The sequence below is a fragment of the Anomaloglossus baeobatrachus genome, chromosome 9, assembly GCF_048569485.1.
Source record: "Anomaloglossus baeobatrachus isolate aAnoBae1 chromosome 9, aAnoBae1.hap1, whole genome shotgun sequence".
Lineage (NCBI taxonomy): Eukaryota > Metazoa > Chordata > Amphibia > Anura > Aromobatidae > Anomaloglossus > Anomaloglossus baeobatrachus.
Genome location: NC_134361.1, coordinates 43,112,540 through 43,134,557, shown reverse-complemented (window position 1 = coordinate 43,134,557; position 22,018 = coordinate 43,112,540). Strand labels below are relative to the sequence as shown.

General features: G+C 44.3%; 1 protein-coding gene across 2 annotated transcripts in view; it reads right to left on the bottom strand.

Annotated features, from left to right (window-relative positions):
• Positions 1-22,018, bottom strand: part of LTBP4 (latent transforming growth factor beta binding protein 4) — a 214,842-nt gene that overhangs the window by 61,768 nt on the left and 131,056 nt on the right. For both annotated transcript variants that reach the window (XM_075323655.1, XM_075323656.1), the window contains exons 6-8: positions 14,734-14,940; positions 12,324-12,565; positions 8,090-8,192 (exon numbers count right to left, since the gene is read on the bottom strand). In XM_075323655.1, coding sequence (XP_075179770.1) covers positions 8,090-8,192; positions 12,324-12,565; positions 14,734-14,940 — 552 coding nt within the window. The remainder of the gene's footprint in view (positions 1-8,089; positions 8,193-12,323; positions 12,566-14,733; positions 14,941-22,018) is intronic.

Below are 22,018 nucleotides of genomic sequence, written 5' to 3'. Positions count from 1 at the left end.
ATGGCTGTGTTGGCGCTGGTCCCCCAGTAAAAGTTGATATTTTATTTGTAGAGATCATGAGAAATCTAGTGTGGAAACCATATGCAAATTAGGCTGGGAGTGCACAGGGGGCGTGTCAACGTACTTAGAAGATGCATTCAGAGTGTACTGGGGGCGTATTAATATACTTAGAAGATGCAGTCGGAGTACAGTGCGGGCGTATCAATATACTTAGAAGATGCAGTCGGCCACTTTCACTTAGGGGTGTACTCACTTTTGTTTAGACATTAAAGCACACCAATCACCAGAATTTTCCTATATAACCTACAGCCATTCTATACTGCTGCTATCAGGCTGATTCTATACATACCTTTAGTTGTCAGCTAGGATGTATAGGTTTTGAAACACAAGCAAGTAAAGTTTGTAAAAGGAGCAGCTTTTTGAATGACAGCAGCTGCTGATCAGCGGATAGCTGGGGTGGGCATTCATAGTGATTCCCGCCCCCCTGCCTTTTATGGTAGATGCTAGAATGACCGATATGATGTAACTTGTCATGTGATGGGGCGTAGATTCGTTTTACTATATGACTAGAAGGACCGGTGCTGATTTCATACCCATGAGACTAAAAGGGGTGGGGCCTCAGCCAACAGAAAAATAATGCTGCTTCCTGGTATCAGCTATGTTGGCTGAGGCTCCGCCCCTTCTGGTCACATAGGTATGACATCATCACTGGTCCTTCTAGTCAGATAGTAAAACAATTCTATAATAGAATTAGCATAAATAACAGGGTGAGGACGGACAGGCAGGAGACGGGAATCACTATCAAAACCCACCCCAGCTATGGGTTGATCCTCAGCTGCTGTCATTCAAAAAGCTGCTTATTTTACAAACTTTACTTGCTTGTGATTCAAAACCTATACATCCGAGCTGACCACTAAAGATATGTCTAGAATCAGCCTGATAGTGCCAGTATAGCACTGGCTGTAGGTTATATAGCAAAATCAAGTGTCAGATCCTCTGTGTTGTCCCATGAAAAGATGTAATAAAATATTTACAAAAACATGAGGGGTGTACTTGCTTTGTAATATACAGTATTTCAGCTTAGCACCGATTACTTATCCCAGTGCTTTCCTCCTTATTTGTAGCTTGTTTTCTTTACCCTCTCTGAGACTATACATCCACAATGTGGACATCAATGTAAAGCCCCTTCACTGCTCCTATCTCTAACCCTTAGGGGTACTTTGCATGGTGCAACATTGCTAGCCGATGATAGCGATGCTGAGCGCAATAGCATCCGCCCCCGTCGCACATGCACATGCGAACATTATCGCTACGGCAGCTTCACATGCACTTACCTGCCCTGCGATGTCGCTGTGGCCGGCGACCCACCTCCTTCCTAAGGGGGCGGGTCATGCGGCGTCACAGCGACATCAAACGGCAGGCGGCCAATAGAAGCGGAGGGGCGGAGATGAGCGGGACGTAAACATCCCGCCCACCTTCTTCCTTCCACATAGCCGGTGGACGGCGGGCGCAGGTAAAGAGATGTTTGTCGCTCCTGCGGCTTCACACACAGCGATGTGTGGAGCTGCAGGAATGACAAACAACATCGTACCTGCGGACGCACCGACATTATGAAAATGAACGACGTGACACAGATCAGCGATTTTTGACTGTTTCACGCTCGTTCATCTTCTCTTCTAGGCTTTACACGTTGCGACGTCGTTACCGGCGCCGGATGTGCATCACTTTCGATTTGACCCCGACGATATCGCAGTAGCGATGTCGCAACGTACAAAGTACCCCTTAGAGAAGGCAGGTGGAGAGTAAGCACAGAGCTGGCAGAAGTATGATTGGATGGATTTGTAACATTTTTGCAGAACACTCAGCTAGATAAAGGCTCTGCTACTGTAAAATGATCGAAAATGATTAAGGGGCCCTTTGCACACTACGACATTGCAAGCCGATGCTGCGATGCCATGCACGATAGTCCCCGCCCCCGTCGCAGCTGCGATATCATGGTGATAGCTGGCGTAGCGATAATGTCCGCTACGGCAGCTTCTCATGCACTTACCTGCCCTGCGACATCTCTCTGGCCGGCGACCCGCCTCCTTATTAAGGGGGTGGGTCGTGCGGCGTCATAGCGACGTCACATGGCAATAGAAGTGGAGGGGTGGAGATGAGCAGGACGTAAACATCCCGCCCACCTCCTTCCTTCCGCATAGCCGGCGTGAGCCGTGGTGACGCAGGTAGAAGATGTTCCTCGCTCCTGCGGCTTCACACACAGCGATGTATGCTGCCGCTGGAACGAGGAACAACATCGTAACATCGGTCATTTCCAAATCATGGAAAGGACCGACGCTACACCGATGATATGATTACGACGCTTTTGCGCTCGTTAATCGTATCAAAAAGGCTTTACACACTACGATATCGACAGCGAGGCCGGATGTGCGTCACTTTCGATTTATTTTACCCCACCGACATCACACCTGCGATGTCGTAGTGTGCAAAGGGCCCCTAAGACTATTTAGAAAGTTGTACATAGGTTGTACATAGTCTTTAAAAGATGGATGGATGGATGTAGAGGTGGAGAGAGGGATGGATGGATATAGAGAGGTAGAGATGAATGGAGAGAGGGATGGACGGAGGGATGGATGGACAGAGGGATGGATGGATGGATGAATGGATATAGGGAGGGATGGATGGAGAGAGGGATGGATGGAGAGAGGGATGGATGGAGAGAGGGATGGATGGATGGAGAGAGGGATGGATGGAGAGAGGGATGAATGAATGCAGAGAGGGATTGATGGATAGATGGATGGATGGATGGATGGAGAAAGGGATGGATGGATGGAGAGAGGGATGGATGGAGAGAGGGATGAATGAATGCAGAGAGGGCTTGATGGATGGATGGATGGATTGATGGATGGATTGATGGATGGATGGCTTGATGGATTGATGGATGGATGGATGGATGGATGGATATAGGGAGGGATGGATATAGGGAGGGATGGATGGATGGAGAGAGGGATGGATGGAGAGCGGGATGGATGAATGAATGCAGAGAGGGCTTGATGGATGGATGGATGGATGGATTGATGGATGGATTGATGGATGGATGGATTGATGGATTGATGGATTGATGGATGGATGGATGGATATAGGGAGGGATGGATATAGGGAGGGATGGATATAGGGAGGGATGGATGGATGGAGAGAGGGATGGATGGAGAGCGGGATGGATGAATAAATGCAGAGAGGGCTTGATGGATGGATGGATGGATGGATGGATTGATGGATGGATTCATGGATGTATACTTTGCCACTTTTGGAGAGGTAAAACCTACTTTATTTATAACATCACTACAACAATGAATCCCACAATTCCTATAAACAGTAGACCTTTCTTCTTGCCAAGCTTTACTAACTGCACTACATTAGTAACATAATTTGTGACTGAGATGATAGATATTAGTCCGCGGCTTTGCCAAACTACAGCATTACAGAGGGGTCTTTTGTGCGTGTTATTGGCTCGCCGTTCTCGATGGTTAAGACTTATGAGTGGAAGAACTCCCGTGAACCCAATAAAGTTTTCTCTTGTTTTGTAATCACATTTATCTATCACAGATGGAGCAGATCTCTGCCGTCTGGGTAAGGACAGATGGGACAGATGTGTGCTTGGCATCACTCTCTCAGTATAATGATGTGGGTGGTTTTTGGAAGATGCTCGCTCCCCCTCGAAGGATTGATTGCATATTTTTTTTTTCCCCAACTCAGCAACGTCTCGCCAGAGGCAATGACTGATGGCGCTGCAGAGTTATCCCGTACTCTGCGCAAGTTCAGCCTGTCCCTATCACTTATCGGTTAAGTACATATTGTGTCATTCCAGTTAATCCTTAAAATGATCACATTACAGTGGGAAATAAACATGTTAATATCGGCGGCCCGGTCCTGTAAAACGCGACGGGCTACACTTAGAAACGCAAACTGTTCCTATCTCATTTTTTTTTTTAAAAAAAAAAAAAAATATTGACACATAGTGCACAGTCAGGAACATACAGTACAAAGGTTGAAAGTTGGATGAAAACGAATGGCGCCATGTTACTGCACTTTAGAACTTTAAGGGGTTATCCACCTTTTGCATACAATTTATTTTCTTCACTTAAATGCGTGTAGAAGTTTTGGGTTTCATTAAAACGTTTACAGTTTGACTTCTATTGTCTCTCTATTTGTCATGCTGGGACTATGAGGATAGCGGGGAAAAGGACGAAAAAAAGACAGTTGCACTCTGAAATGCTAAAGTATGAAAATCATAAACCATGAATGTAAAAGTATAGCTATGCATCACTGCTAAAGGAAATCTCGGAAAAATTGAGATATTTAGCATACAAAAATGGCCATTTTCATATCTGCCCAGTCGCCACGTCAAGGCATATCTCATATACTAGGTACCTACTCTGAACTTTCATTTTCTATAGCAGGTTCCTACTTGCCCATACACAGGAGCTTATTTTTAAACCTAGAGAAAGGCTTCAGTTCAAAGTAGGTTTCTACGGTAGTATACAAGGTATGCCTTGACGTGGCTACTGGGCAAATCTGAAAATGGCCATTTTGTATGCTAAATGTCTCAATTTTTCCTAAATTTCCTTTAGCAGTAATGCATGTCTATATTCTTACATTCGTGGTTTTCAATTTTAGCATTTCAGAGTGCAACTGTCTTTTTTTTGTCATTTTGTGTCATGTTCAGTTATGCACCTGTTCACATTGCTATTTTGGGAGTGCCGTCAGTCTTTTTTGTCTAGATTTATGGTGATAGCAGAAAACTGGGGCCCCTAAGCTGACCCTCAGACTACGGTGCTCTGTTATATCCCTATTCTTCGAGATACCCTTAATGGTGGTGATGTCTGAGTCTCCTTCCTGGCGCTGCTCCTGACCAGCCCTGATCTTTTACCCCCTCCCCCAGTGTAGGCGAGAACAGAATTGTGATTTAACCCATATAAATAGACAAACAGGGAAAACCAAAACTCTTGTCACACAGCACTCACACACACACACCGAAGAAATTAGGAGGAAAACAAGAGTAGGGTGGAAACAACAAGATGACGGGTAAACTCCATAACAACACCAAGCACTAGCCAACTTTCTCCAGCAAATCTGGGACACAACAGCACACAGACCAACACAGCAGCAACTATAGTTGCCATGGGTGGAAGATTTCCTCCAACATAAATATGAGAGGAACAGATGTCATTGGCTTCCTTGTGATCACATGTGATCATGTGAACATGTGATCACAGAAGCCTAACAAGCAGGCTAGCCGAGGTTAAGACTGAAGTCACACTTGCAAGTGGCTCGCTTGTGACTCGTGCGAGTGTCACATCGCATCACCCGACACGGCCTCACACTGTCATGATAGGAGCAGGTCTGCTGCATGAATTTCTATGTAGCTGAGACACTCCTGTCCGGAGGGTGGCAGGCTGCACTGGGTGATGCCGATGCGAGGCTCGCGCGAGTCATTTGCTAGTATGAATCCGGCCTAACTCTTGCTAGCCTGTCTATGACTGAGCACACTGCTGGTCGATGGCCGAGTCTGCCTGAGTTGATCAGAAACACCAGAGAACCATCGGGCATTGTGTTAGAATCAGCGTCTGTTGCCACCATGACAGTCGGCGAGTTTTGTGTAAAACTCCGTGTGACATTATTGCACTGTTTATTACTGGTTGCAGAGTGAGTTAACTAAGAATCATCAGCGAGTTCGTTCTCTCTTTTTCTGAGCTCCTCTAAGCTGATTTTTGACCAAATCAAAGTTGAATGTGTAGGACAATGAAGAGACTGTAAAAGCCAAATGGTGCAACATTTTTAATGAAGCACAATGTACAAAAATGACATTTAGCCCAAAATACATGCATTTAGGAACAAACAAAAAATGTCTCAAAAGGGTGGACAACTCCTCTCACCCCTCAACATACTTCAGCCCTACAAAAGGCAAAACCTTATTGCCTTTAGTGTCTAGAAAACGCTGTTTAATCAATATGGAAGTTGGGGTTCTGCACCCTTGTCGTGGCCCCCAAAGCTCAGTGCATCATTTTGCCCCTTGAATTACCTCCCTGTACCTTGATTGACAGCGCTCACTTGCCTGTAGCGTGCGCTGCCTGAACAGAATCTGTTAGTTGGAGCCGATGCTGTGCACACACACAGACTTCTCAGCCGCGGCTCCTCGCTACACTGATGCACCAGTTGGACTTCATTCAGACCTCAGTTTTTTTACATACAAGTTCTTGGTGCTTTTCATAGATAGAACTTGTACCCATTGTAGTCTATGGGGCTGTTCATATGTCCTTATAATTTTGCGGAATGAGTAGTCCACACAAAATATAGGGGGTGGGGATGGTATCCCGGGGAATGGTACCCCGAGATCTGGCTCTCGCCAAGGGTGCAGCACCTTAATATACATATTTATTAAACAGCATTTAATGCCACTACGCCTAGTGCCCAGTATATACGTCGCTCTTGCCCCAATAAACCAAAACACATGATCGGATGCTTGACAGAGCACTACAGGGCAATAGGCAAGCAGCCTGGTGAGAAGGCAACAACTGTTGGCGCAATTATTAGAAAATGGGAGAAACATAAGGTGACTGTCAATCTTACTCAGTCTGGGGCTCCATGCAATATTTCACCTTGTGGGGTAAGGACGATTCTAAGAAATGTCAGGAATCAGCCCAGAACTACATGGGAGGTCCCGGTCAGTGACCTGAAGGGGGCATAGGACCATAGACTCAAAGCTTACCGTTAATACACACTACGCTGTCATGGATTAATATCCTGCAAGGCACGCAAGGTCCCCCTGATCACACCAGCACATGTTCAAACCTGTTTGAAGCTTGCCAATGACCATCTGGATGATCCAGGGGAAGCATGGGAGAAGGTCATGTGGTCAGATGACCCAAAATAGAACATTTTGGTATCAACTCCACTCTTCGTGTTTGGAGGAAGAAGAAGGATGAGTACAACCTCAAGAACACCGTCCCAATAGAGAAGCATGGCAGTGGAATCATCATACTTTGGGGCAGCTTTTCTGCAAAGGGGACAGGACGACTGCACCGTATTGAAGGGAGGATGGATGGGGTCATGTATCGTTAGATTTTGGACAACAATCTTCTTCCCTCATTAAGAGCATTGAAGATGGGTCGTGTCTGGGTCTTCCAGCATGACAATAACCCAAAACACACAGCCAGGGCAAGTAAGGAGTGGCTCCTTAAGAAGCATTTCAAGGTCCTAGAGTGGCCTAGCCAGTCTCCAGACCTGAACCCAATAGAAAATCTTTGGAAGGAGCTGAAACACCAATGTTCCCCAGAGACAGCCCCGAAAGCTGAAATATCTGGATAAGATCTGTATGGAGCAGTCGCCAAAATCCCTGTTGCAGTGTATGCAAACCTGGTCAAGATCTACTGGAAACGTCCGACCTCTAACTGCAAACAAAGGCTTCTACCAAATATTAGGTTCTGTTTCTCTATTGTATCAAATACTTATTACGGTACATACAATAAAATCCAAATTAATTATTTAAAAATTATATGTGACTTTCTGCATTTTTTTTATTGTGTCTGTCACAGTTTAAGTGTAGGATAAAAATTACACTGACCTCTCCATTCTTCGTAGATGGAAAACTTGCAAAATCGGCAGTGTATAAAATACTAATTATCATCACTGTGTGTGTGTGTGTATGTGTATGTATATATATATATATATATATATATATATATATGTATATATATATATATATATATATATATATATATATACTGTATATATACACGCACACATACATACCATGTATATATATATATATATATATATATATATATATATATATACACAAACATATACACACACACTTTGCAAGAGGGATGTTGCAGGTTATAGCCATATTTATTAGGTTCATTTTCGGGAGGTTAACGTATTCTCCAAGAATAAATAAAATTATGGATTCACATATTGCACAAAAGGTGCAAGATGACAGGCCAAAAGAGGATACTATGTCAGACTACATAATTTAATTGTTAGCAGAGTGGGCCAAGATGCAGATCTCATAGAAAGAAAATCTTACCATTGAGCGCAGGGCAGGGTGTGCAGTCATAGACCCCCCAGGCTACTCCAGTCCCCCGGCAGCAGGTATCCTGAGTCCGCAGGCCGGGGACAGGTGATCCACACTGGAAAAGAAGAATACATCTTAATTAATGGAAATGACAGAAACGCAGATGTTCTGGCATCAAAATTTATGAAATGAGTTAAGTCAGGCAAAGTTTTCCAAATATTATAATGGTGGTATTGTTCTCAGTGACGGACACTCATCTATGTGCTTTTCTATGACGTTAGGTTGATTTGTCATATTGAACCGTCCTGAAGAAAAGGCTCCTTGCTAACACCCCAAGAATATTGTGGTCATATTTTGGAAAACACATTTTCTCCATTAGTCATAAAATTGAGAAGTCAATTATTAGCCTCGGAGACGATGCCAACTAATCGGCCAAGAGCTAACCACTAATACGTGTTAGAAGGCAGCATCGTGAAGTAATGACATAGTCGATAATCTGCTACAATGGTTTTGACAGCTTTGGCCAACTATTAAATAAACCTCATCACTTCCAAGACTGACAGATATCTGATTGGCCTGGATGGATTCATTTCCAGACTTTCATCTATGGTTGTTCAGCTTTTTCTTGGCCTTCACAAATGACGATGAACAGTTGTGACCAGAGAACGTGCCCAATTTTTAATCAGCGTTTTGGTGAACTTTTTTGTTTACGGGCACCAAAGACTTCAAAGAACGGCAGCGACGTTTATGATGTTGGGAACAATTGCCTATCTATGTCCTACAGACTTTCCCTCTAACATCTACGGCCGGCTCGGCTCTCTGGTGTTTTGTGAGATTTCATCTCGTACTACGTTCCAGATCTATCTATGAATTTTCACAAATGTAATGAAAAGCAGAGAAAAGCAGATCCAGATGAGATTTTGGGCAAAACGCCAAAGTAATTGCACCTGCAGGGGTCTGATTGAAGCCATGTGTGAGCAGCTCCTCGTTGCCTATATTTGGTGTCAGAACCGATAAAGAAAACGTTCACATTGTGACTGCTTTACAGGATTGTGTAAGAGACGCTCTGGTGACCAGTTAAGCTCAGTTTGACTGGATTCTATTAAAGTTAATTTTTTTCCTGTGTTTTTCTCTGCATTTTATGCTTTAATTGTATAAATCCTGTTTTGACAAATATTTACTATTGTTTTTGTATTCCTTTTGTTTCTAAGTTCTGTGTTGTCTAGTGTGCCATGAGAAAGCAATTGTGCCGGATAGTGTTAGGGGTACTTTGCACGTTGCGACATCACTACTGCGATATCGTCGGGGTCAAATCGAAAGTGACGCACATCCGGCGGCGGTAACGACGTTGCAGCGTGTAAAGCCTAGATGCGCCGATAAACGATCGCAAAAGCGTCGTAAATCGGTGATCTGTGTAGCGTCGGACATTTTCATAATGTCGCACCAATAGGAGATACGATGTTGTTCCTCGTTCCTGCAGCAGCACACATCACTGTGTGTGAAGCCGCAGGAGCGATGAACATCTCCTTACCTGCCTCCACCGGCTATGTGGAAGAGAGAAGGTGGGCGGGATGTTTACGTCCCGCTCATCTCCGCCACACCGCTTCTCTTGGCCGCCTGCTGTGTGACGTCGCTGTGACGCCGCACGACCCACAGCGATGTCGCAGGGCAGGTAAGTGCGTGTGAAGCTGCCGTAGCGATAATGTTCGCTACGACAGCTATCACAAGTTATCGCATGTGCAACGGGGGCAGGTACTATCGCGCCTGGCATTGCTAACATCGGCTAGCGATGTCGCAACGTGCAAAGTACCCCTTAGATCTCATTTGTTTTTTTTTCTTGTACATGCAAAAAAAAATCAATAAAAAAAATTAGTGTTTGTCAATGTTTACCATCAGTTTTTCATGCATTCAGAAAACACTAATGGAGGTGAGTGAAGAACGGACAGCTGTAGGATATATCCAGGATGACATTGCGTGCAGCCTGAATTATTCTCAGACCTATAGACTTGTATGGGTGAGGTTGTTAACGTTAATGTCTCTGTTTTTCATTTTTTTTGCAGACACTCGATCCACAAAACAACCCGGATATGTGTGGCCACATAGACTATAATGGATACATGTTCTTTCCGTGAAAAACATGGGAAGAACCATTAATAGAATCAAAACAGACATTTCGGTGTCATGCGCGGTTCAGATCCACGATTGCGGATCACTACTACCATGACGGACTCTGTCCTCACTGCTGAGTCCGACAAACAACCTATCATGCACTACCCGCAGTTTGCTATTACAAAGATGGACTCTGTACACACTTCAGAATCCAACAAGCAACATGGCTTTTTTTGAGGAGCTCTGTTCTGCCAGGCGTCGATTGTTTCATTACCACTTCTTTTGGCACTATAGGAGTTAATGTCTCCTGGAGCAGTGTCTGGCTTCTCAGAGAACCAGGTTGCTAATCACCACTTTTAGCTGGTCTCCTCCTACTTACGTTTGGGGAGCTTTCTGAGTTATCGCCGAAGATAGTATCTGCTTAGCTGTTGCGATATTCCACCATCCATGGCAATCTTCCTTTTGGTGACCAGAGACTTATTGTCTGCAGTCTATGAAAGTTCCTTGGTGTGACTTTCTCCTTCCCCTTTGATTTATCCCCTCCACTGTTTTTTTGTCTCCCTTCTGTGGATCTATTCAGTGTGCGTGAGTTTCAGTTTTACACCCCTGTCTTTGACTTGTGGGAGGTTTATTGCTTTGTCGCCAGCCCAGCCCTGGGTGGGGGTTGCGGGGGTACTAGGTCAGGGCCAGACAAGAGACAGGGCCAGGTTGGGGGCCCAGACCTCTCTACCTTTAAGGGTACCTCTGGATTGAAGGTGAGCACAGGTGCCCTAGTCTTAGGGCTAGCATAGGTCTCCCTGCGTCCCCTAGTCACCTGTGACACTTGGTTTCTTTTTACAGACACTTAAGCCTGCTTTACACCTTGCAATTAAGCATACAATATCGTATTCGATCGTACCCGCCCCCATCGTATGTGCGACACGGCCAATTTGTTGAATGTGTCGCACAATCTAATAACCCCCCGGCACACGTACTTACCCGTCCATACGACCTCGCTGTGGGCGGCGAACATCCACTTCCTGGAGTGGGAGGGACGTTCGGCGGCACATCGACGTCAAGCTGCAGCCGGCCAATAGAAACGGAGGGGCGGAGATGAGCGGGACGTAAACATCCCGCCCACCTCGTTCCTTCCGCATTGCCAGCGGGAGCCGCAGGATGCAGGTAAGATCTGTTCATCGTTCACGAGGTGTCACACACTGCGATGTGTGCTACCCCGGGTACGATGAACAACCTGACATTCAATTTTTAGGAAATGAATGACGTGTATGCGATGAACGTTTTACCATTCAATCGCAATCGCACGTAGCTGTTACATGCTACAATGTAACTTACGATGCTGGATGTGCGTCACTTACGACGTCACCCCGCCGACACATCGTAAGATATATAGTAGCGTGTAAAGCGGGCTTAAGTCCATAAAATAAACCAGATATGTGTACTGCCACATAGACTATAATGGGTACATTTGTCTTTCCATGAAAAACATGGGAAGAACACAGACTTGAAACACAGATTTTTGTAAGAGGTGTTAGTGCTCGTTTCCATCCATAATTCCCCAGAGACCCTGAAGGTTAAGAGATGCCACATCTGATTCTATAGGTGCTTTGGAATAGATCCCATTCATGGTCCTAGAAGCAGATAAGACAAAATTTCATGCACCTATGGGCACCAGCTTTGCACTTAATTGTGTAAATCTTAGGCACAATTTGGAAACTCAACCTTATACTAAAAATTATCATCACTTCATGGTCTTCAAAGACTTTCTACAAACCTAATGACCTAGACTGGACTATTTTTAGGTAAGATAGTTTCAAATGTCACCTGGACACACAATTGGACCTATTTTACAACTGAATCTAGGCCTGAAGAAGGAATTTTCCACCAAAGCAATAGGGGTATTGGCACTACTCTGGAACTCACAGGGTCGTTTGGTTGAGGTTGGCAGGTGGGATCGGTCTAAAGGTCTGTAACCTAAAACTAGGTATTTTGAAGTCTCTGATTTCCACCTACCTCTGTTGGTCATGTCCGTGCTTTCTTGACCCTTTTGGACACCCATATATTTAGGAAATAAACTTAACTTGGACTGGAGAACATAGTGATAAAATGTCTGGTGTCTCAGACTAGACACTTCTCATACCTGGCCATTTTCAAGTCTTCTGAAGCAGTACCCATAGCCGGAGTTTTCAGTGTAGCCATTGATTCGAGGGCTGCTTTGAGCCTGTATCCTATACATAGGGACTCCATTCTCCGGGGTGCGAGAGAGGACCCTACGGTTAGCATTTGCAAAGCCATCATGACTGTCCACACGTTCCACCTGATGGATGCTCACTGAAGCCTCCGGAGGCTGTTTTACATGGACATTGACAATGGATGTTCCTCCTGTTTGTAGAGAAACAGAGTTTGGATATAACACGTGCGTCAGGTTAAACTTGTCCATGTATGTTGAATGTATAGTACAGGTCCATAGTGATCTATACACAGATAGCAGTCAATACGTTCACATTTCTATACAAGGGTTTGTTCTCATCTAGGTTCAAGGGAATTGTCAACTAGCCACTGGATAAGTGGCTGTTGGATTGGAGTGGTTTCTATTGGCGTAGCCCCCTACCTTACCCAATGCCAGAAGGAAGGACCCAGGTTTTCAAGTGACAAGTGGTGCTTGTGCTCTGCCTTTTTATCCAAAGCCTATGGCACTGAAGATAGGAAGATGGCCAAGCACAATTCTATGAAAATTGGAAGTTTAAAAACATTTTTTGGCAGATTGTGAAATGAAAAAAAAAAATCCCTACAAAAATGTTTCTAAAATACATTTAACACAAAAATCTAATGTTTTAGACAATAGGTCGTTTAGATACATTCCCTTTTCGACGTCAGGTTACAAAAAACAGTCAAAGCACAATGTTATCCATCAGACTTAAAAGAAGTTGGCCACAAATTTTACGTTGATGGCCTTTCCTTAGTATAGGTCATCATTGGCTAATCGGCAGGGGTTTGACACCCGACACCAGCGCTGATCATCTGTTCTCAGTGCTGCCGCAGCAGTAGGCGGGCGGAAATACTCAGTTTCGGGGCTATTCTGTCTTCTGATAGCGGCTGTGGCCGAGTACTGCACAGCCGCCTCCTATTGATATTAATGGGAGGTGGATGTGTAGTACCCGGCCGTTATCAGAAGACAAAGCAGATCCGGAACTGAGCATTTTCGGCTGCCTGCTTCTCACACCAGGACCAAGAACAGTTGATCGGCGGGGGTGCGAGGTGTTGGACCCCGGCCAATCCGACATTGATGACCTATCCTAAAAGGCACTTTGCACACTACGACATCACAGCTACGATGTCGGTGGGGTCAAATCGAAAGTGACGCACATCCAGCGTCGCAGTCGATATCGTAGTGTGTAAATCCTTTTTGATACGATTTACAAGTGCAAAAACGTCCAAATCATATCATCGGTGTAGCGTCGGTCATTTCCATAATTTAGGAAGGACTGTTGTTCCTCGTTCCTGCGGCAGCACACACGCTGTGTGTGAAGCCACAGGAGCGAGGAACATCACCTTACCTGCGTCCTGTGGCTCACGCCGGCAATGCGGAAGGACGGAGGTGGGTGGGATGTTTACGTCCCGCTCATCTCCGCCCCTCCGCTCCTATTGGCCGCCTGCCGTGTGACGTCACTATGACGCCGCACGACCCGCCCCCTTAATAAGGAGGTGGTTCGCCGGCCAGAGCGACGTCGCAGGGCAGGTGAGTGCATGTGAAGCTGCCGTAGCGATAATGTTCACTACGGCAGCTATCACCATGATATCGCAGCTGCGACGGGGGCGGGGACTATCGCGCTGAACATCGCAAGCATCGGCTTGCGATGTCGTAGTGTGCAAAGTGCCCCTTAGGAAAAGCCATCAATGTAAAAGTAGTGGACAACCTCTTTAAAACCGATGGATACCACATTGTGCTGTGTTTTTTTGAAGTTGGACAATCCTTCATACGACTGTTCTGTGCGCATAAATTATTCTCGGCGGCACAGGTCCTGATTGCACAGGACAATGTGCTGCAGAGAGCAAGTGTAAAAATAACTTAACCCAACTTTCGAGCGATTGTCAGCCTTTTTAGACAGGCTGGTTATCAGGAATGCTCGTTTTCAATAACTGGCTAGTGTAAATGGGTACTAACAATTCCAATGGGGTCCAATAAATCCCTTTGATTGATATTGGGGTCCATTTAATTTTGTAGAGGTCTTCGTGCATCACTACTGTGCTTGCCATCCGCTTATCATTCATTGTCCTTCATTTCCAGAATATAGATCTGTCCTTGTCACGGGATGGACACACCGGTGATCTGCTCATTACAAGACACATCTGTAACAAGACCTGTACCTATGTGTCCTTCACACAACCAGGACAGATTGTCATCCCCTAGAGAAAAAAAACAACGAAGGTTCCTCATTATAGAAAGATGAAATCTTGAAGGATGTGAGGAAATAAAAGAGAAATTATATTTAGGAATTGAATCTAGTTGAACCTATATACATGGCGGTCATTGCCATCGTTCTTCTTACCGTCTTTCTCTGGCTGATGGTTGGACAGAGGCAATGTGTATGTCTTCACATTGTGGTCCAAACTACTGTTTCTGATTGTGTATGCAGCAATTCCTGGACTGGCGGATAAAGAAGTCTCGCAGAACTTCCCTGTGAAGTTTGGCGGGCAGAGGCACTTGTCCTTTTTAATGCATACACCTCCATTCTTACACAATAGAGGACAAAGAACTGTGAAAAGAGGAAAGATCGGTAAATATACTGGTTGCTTCCAGCTCATTAGGATCAAAAGACGTTTGCTAGGCAATGGTATATACAGGTCTAAGAGCCATGTTTTCGAAACGCGTCTGGTATGCGGTTTAAAGAACCTTCGGATTTTTTCTGACTCAGAGATAATATACTTTTGTGGCTTATCTTTATTACAAGAAAAGTATTCTTTGTATTTTAAAAAAAGTTTTTCATTAAAGTTGTGTTTTTATGGAAACGTGAAGCTGGATCATTCCTTTGTTCACCTGTGCCTCAGACGCTGAACAGCAGTGGGATCTCGTGCTTCAACACCGCCAGGAGTGCGGACGTCTTGGGGTGAGCTGGATATTTGTTTCTTTGCAATTATATACAGGTGCACCTTTTTCTACCACACTTTTTCCTTCCACTCACCTTTCCATTAATATGCTTGGATACAGCACTCTGTGAACGACCAGCTTCTTTAGCAATGACCTTTTGTGGCTTACCCTCCTTGTGGAGTGTGTCATTGACTGCCTTCTGGACATCTGTCAAGTCAGCAGTCTTCCCCATGACTGTGAACCTACTGAACCAGACTAAGGGACCATATTAAATGCTTAGGAAGCCTTTGCAGGTGTTTTCTGGCAATTATTCTAATTTTCTGAGATAATGACTTTTGTTTCTTTCATTGGCTGTAAGCCATAATCATCAACATTAACAGAAAAAAATACTTGAAATAGATCCCTCTGTGTGTAATGACTCTATATAATATATAGGAATAGATCCCTCTGTGTGTAATGACTCTATATAATATATAGGAATAGATCCCTCTGTGTGTAATAACGCTATATAATATATAGGAATAGATCCCTCTGTGTGTAATGACTATATAATATATAGGAATATATCCCTCTGTGTGTAATGACTATATAATATATAGGAATAGATCCCTCTGTGTGTAATGACTCTATATAATATATAGGAATAGATCCCTCTGTGTGTAATAACGCTATATAATATATAGGAATAGCTCCTCTGTGTGTAATCACTCTATAATATATGCGTTTCCCTTTTTGTATTTAATTACTGAAATAAATTACCTTTTTGATGATATTCTAATTTATTGAGATGCACATTACAATCTAAGTCACCTCCAGTTTGTAAACTAAATGTGGATATATTGAAGATATTCCTTTTATAGAGGCAAGGAAATCTGGCTGCAAATGTTAATGTTCCGCTGTGAGAAAAGAAATTACCAGATAAAGAACTCTACTTTTTACTCCAGTCCAAATTATCCTTATAGGTCTTCTTAAATCTTCTTTTTGCACCAGATAACCCAACAAGATTGTCTTTTCAAGAATTTATTAAGTATGGCTCATTAATGGCCGCATCTCCCTATCGTTCCTTGCCTTTCCTTCCCTTCTCGTCTCCTCTCGTTTTCCCCATCTTCTTAACAGCTATTACACTGTTTAAAGCACATTAGAAAAAAAAGTTTATTCATCAAAAATATATCCTCTAATTGATTCCTCATCCATTTGCAAAGAGAAAATTCCAGCGCTGTCCAATAAAAATACTCCACTTTATTAGAAAATTCTTAAAATCCAGCATAACAGCTCATGATATAGATCTCAGTGAGATCTACGTGTTTCGATGCTAGGTCTTACGGGTGCTCTACACACTGCAACATCGCTAGCGATTGCTAGCGATGTTGCGAGTGATAGCACCTGCCCCCGTCGTTCGTGCGACACTTGGTGATCGCTGCCGTAGCGAACAATATCGCTACGGCAGCGTCACACACACAAATCTGTTCAGCGACGTCGCTGTGACCAACAGTCCCTCCTTCAAGGGGGAGGTGCATTCGGCGTCACAGCGGCGTCACTAAACGGCTGCCCAATAGAAGAGGAGGGGAGGAGATGAGCGGCCGGAACATGCCGCCCACCTTCTTCCTTCCTCATTGCCGGTGGACGCAGGTAAGGAGATGTTCGTCGTTCCTGCGGTGTCACACATAGCGATGTTTGGTGCCGCAGGAATGACGAACAACCAGCGGCATGCACCACCAATGATATTATGAAAACGATTTTTGCCGTTTTTGCAATCATTGATCGTCGCTCCTAGCTGTCACACGCTGCGATGTTGCTAACGGCGCCAGATGTGCGTCACAAACACCATGACCCCGACGATATATCGTTAGCGATGTCGCAGCGTGTAAAGCACCCATTTGTACAGCTCATCTGCGGACTTGGTATATTGGTTATGATGTAAGAGCAAGTTAAGTTTCTCCACATATGTCATATGGCAAATTTAAAGGCAGTTAAGAGGTTAGGATTTCTGTATATCGCAAATTCATGCGTCACTGGAGATAGAACTAGTAATCTCTTCTTAACTTTTATTTGGCCGGTTGACCTGCAAGGAATGAGATAGCTAGGCATCAACTAAAGATGTTTGATGGCCACTCACTAAAGTAAGTTGGTCCATGAAACTGGTCATCCTGAATAACAATGCTAAATGAGGCGGCCCCTTAACATTTATCTATCCGTAACTTAGACAATACATGCGTGATCGATGGAGATCTTGCTGTTGGGACCTCACCGAGGACAAGAGTGGTGATCAAGCATGCACAATGCTATTCCATTCAAAGTCTACACTCCGGACTGAGCTCAGCCATTACCACCGTGGACTTTGAATGGTGTGGTATTGTGCATGCATGACCCATTTTGGGAAACACAGGATCTCAATTTCATAATTAGCGGAGGCCCCAACAGTGCGTGATCGATGGGGATCTTGCTGTTGGGACCTCACCGATAACAAGAGTGGTGATCAAGTATGCACAATGTTATTTCATGCAAAGTCTACACTCTGGAATGAAGTCGTCCATTACCACCGTAGACTATGAATGAATTGGTATTGTACATGCAAGAGCCATGCTGGGAAACACAGGATCCCTATTCTCATAATTAGCGGAGGCCCCAACAGTGGGGTCACATAAAGATCAGCTACCCTGTTCAACCCCAATAAAATGATAAACCTTTTGTCACGCTGTACTCTAAGATGTACAATAGCAGTACAGCGCAGTAATGTGGGACTGAGAGGATTCCTGAAACTATCTGAGAAGGTAGTTAGCTGGTAAACCACTAGGGGGCGTAAAAGTGGAGGAAACGTATGAGCAGGGAATTCCCTAGCAGAGGTAATACTAGTCAAGCCCACCATATGGCAGTAGAATCGTCAGAAAGCCGTGTCACAACATGAGGTCTTGTAAGTACACAAGGGCAAAGTCTAAACAGAGTCAGAGGGAAGCAAATAGTCAGTAGCCGGGAAATCAGAGCCTAGAAGCGAGGGGGAGTGGGAAGACAAGACAGAATAAAGGTAAACAGATAAGGAACGAACAGGGAGACAGCCGGAGAGACACTGATGGAAACAGACAACAGAGGAGGTTACCAGGTCAGGTGAACATGGAGGTCAGGAGGGGGCAGGGCAGACAACAGGTCACTCAAGAGCAGAACACAGCAGAGCCAGAAGTATCACTGGCGAAGTCCAAGAGAAACAGTGCCCTAATAAAGCAGCCTGACCTCCAGAACGAGGCAGAAAGGATTAACCCCTAACGTGACCTGCATCAGAAGTGAAACTAAAAAAAAGGCTCAGCTCCAGCTGAGCCAGGAGTCAATCATGACACCTTTATCATCTGTTCTCTACCTTTTTCCTTGAAAAATTGGCCAAAGTCATTAGATAATTAGGCCAATGTTTATTTCCCCCATACACAAAAATACTCCGCTCGGCTTAGTGCTCCTGTTCTCTATGAGTTCTTTAAGGTTTATATCCCAAAGATCAAAAGAATCGGCTTTTGAAATTCAATAGGTCGGATCTGTGTCTCACCAAACATCATCGGAGAGAGATGGGAGGCCCCCATACACATTAGATGGTTGTCCGTTCCCACCAAAAATCGGCTGGTATTGCCAACTATTATCCAACATTTATGTGGACCTTTAATCTAGGAATAAAGTAAGGAAGTATTGTGGAGGGTGGTCTCATCATATAAACAAGCATGCACTATGATGTATAGCTGTCATTTGTCACGAGTAATTGTCCGAGTATGGAAACATTTGCGCTTGACGATAGCTGGAAAAATCCAATATAGCAAATGGACCTTTTTATTAATAATTGCTTTTGGTCATTCTCTTTTGTGCCAAGAATAGGAACCAACAGTAAGAAGAAAGTGGTCTAAATCAGTAATTTTAGTCATCTATAATCTCTAGAGTATGACCTGCCTAATATATTGCATTACTACAGTATATTACTGTATATCAAACAGCCATCTCTAGCAGGAGGTCAATGAATCACAGCTATGAATTGGGTGGGGAAGGATGTTTTACATTTGTCATTTTATTGCAAGCTCTGGGACAGAAAAGTTGGCAGTCTCTTAGCACGTTGCCTAACTTGAGCGTCACAGCTGCCCACCCACATGTGAAGCAATGACATATTCGAGATAGCTATGACAAAGCAAACTTTGCTGTAGGCCACCTTGCGAATCGGCCTTGATCCACCCACATGGTCTTTTCCACCCACATGGTCATCGCAAAGACGCAGGTCCTTGAGCATTTTGTGACAGTGAGCAGAAACAGACAGGCCTAGGGTAGGTCCAGGACATTCCTGGTCTGCTAGATCTTGGTCCAAAACACCCCCTGGATCTTCCACCGTGTAGCAACTTCTGATGTAAAGCAGACACTCACAGGAACAGTAACGCGATGCATAATTGAGGTTGAGTGTGCGTCCAGGGAGGAAGGACGCCTGATTAACTCTTATGGTGTACAAAGTACAACATTTGTACAAGAATTACGCATGCATAGGAAGATCGGAGTCAACACCGTGTCCATCTATATCTCACACAGTCAGAGAGAAGCACTTTAACTGTGAACAGATGTCCATTTGGATGTTTTCCAGCCTAAAGGGAACCTGTCATGTTGAGCATGGTGTGTGATCTGCGAGCGGCACGTTATAGAGCAGGAGGCGCCGAGCGGATTGATATATACTTTTGTAGAAAAAAAAATGCAGTATAACTTGTATTTTATTCCAATTAATTGTTGCTCTTTATCGACATAGGAGTCCAGTAGACATTCTTAACCAGTAATTGGCAGCATTTCCTATATATACACAGATAGCTGGCAACTAACAAGTAGAGCTGCCCACTTGACTCCAGGAGAATGGATTTAAAGTAAAAAAATTATGGTTAGACCAAAACTTATCTACAAACTACATATCAACCTACCCAGCTCCCTCTGCTCTATGACCTGCTGCATGAAGATCAAATATTATGGCTCTGATTCATTAAAGAGGTTGGCCACTACTTTTACAATGATGGCCTCCCCTTAGGATAGCTCATCAATGTCTGATCAGCCAAGGTCCGATAACCCGCACCCCCACCGATCAGTTGATCTCAGTGCCGGCGGCAACTAGACATGATCAGTTCCGGAGCTGCTCCGTCAACTCATAGCGGGGCAGTACACCTGTCAAATCGTAACGCAGGTGTCTTAAGGCAAGCTCAGGAGGCCAGAAACCTCCCATGGAGCAGAAGGGTACTACACTTCGATTGAATAGGAGGCATTATTCGGCCGCTATCAGTTGACGGGGCAACTCCGGAACAGGGCATTTCTGGCTTCCTGCTTCCACCGCTGGGACCGAGAACAGCGGATCAGCAGGAGTGTGGGGTGTTGGACCCTGGCCTATCAGACATTGATGACCTATCCTAAGGATAGGCCATCAATGTAAAAGTAGTGGACAACCTCTTTAAGACCATTATTTTATGCAGCAGTCCTAATGGTGGCCATCAAGAATAAGAAGCACCGATTTTACTAACAGACACCACTTAATGAAATCGCCGCATATTTTTAGGAACTAGAGTAACATTTCTGGCATAAAAACAAAAAAAAATGCCACTACTTTCTGAAATTGACTGTCAGGTGTAGCCATGGCCCATCCAAGCTACTCTCTAATTCCACCCCTTTTTGGCACAGCTTCTTGTTATTGGCGTGACAGCACTAAATGTCTTCATTTTTTTGCAAAACTCCACATTGCACCAAAATCTTGCAATTTTTCAAATTTTTTTAACAACAATTTTCTGGCAGAAAAACACTTTGATGAATCACTGAATAAGTTATTGTACCTCCACCAACTTTAAATTAGACTGCTGCAAACAGCCACAAAGCATGTTATATCCGGTAGATAAATTAAATTGGAGGATTATGAAGAGACAGGAAAACATATAAGATCGGTTCCACAAGACCAACTTTCAAGGTCCAAATACGAACTGGCCCAGAGCTTCATATTTGACTGGGAGGCTGTTGCGTTTGGGTCAGGAGAACCGTGGCCCGCAGGTGATGGTGGGGTCTGCTCATGATTACACAAGGCGTAAAGAAGGGTGGATGGAAGGGTATATTCTGAAAGGAAGAGCAGAGCTCAGGGGGACCAATCTGCCATCCTAATATTGGCTAGTTCATATTGGTAGCCCTTTTTGTCATGTCTACTTTTTTGACAGGGTGCTGAGTCTTTGAAGTGAACACATTATTGAATAGCACCCATGATGATAAACTTTATTGGGAGTGCCGGTAAAGGGTTCGTGTAGCTCTGGATGTCTTCTTTTGGCACTGCCCCTTTAGCTTCTTTTGGTGTCACTTTGGGTTTTCTCATGGGGGTGGATGGAAAAGTAGATGAGAAATGAAATCATTAATATTAAACAACTTCACTCAAGGAAATACATGAAGCTCGAAGGCTACAACTAATGCTGGAGGGCCATGGCCCATTGGAGGTCGTAGGATGGATTTACGCAGGTGGATTTCTGCCATTGATGAGGGTCAATTGACGACGATATATCCGATCGATTGGTTTAAACGTTCTTTATGTGGGCTGATATTAATTGCTCCTCCCCTTACAATTTGTATGAGTTTGGGAAACAGACTGTGTACAAATTCATTTTTTAGCCAGCATAAAACATGCAATCAGCTGATGAATGAGGTCTACCAACAATCAGAAAAAATTGTTCGTATGATCACTTGTTTGGCTGATGGTTGGCCCATATACCTCCATAGATGCCTTATTT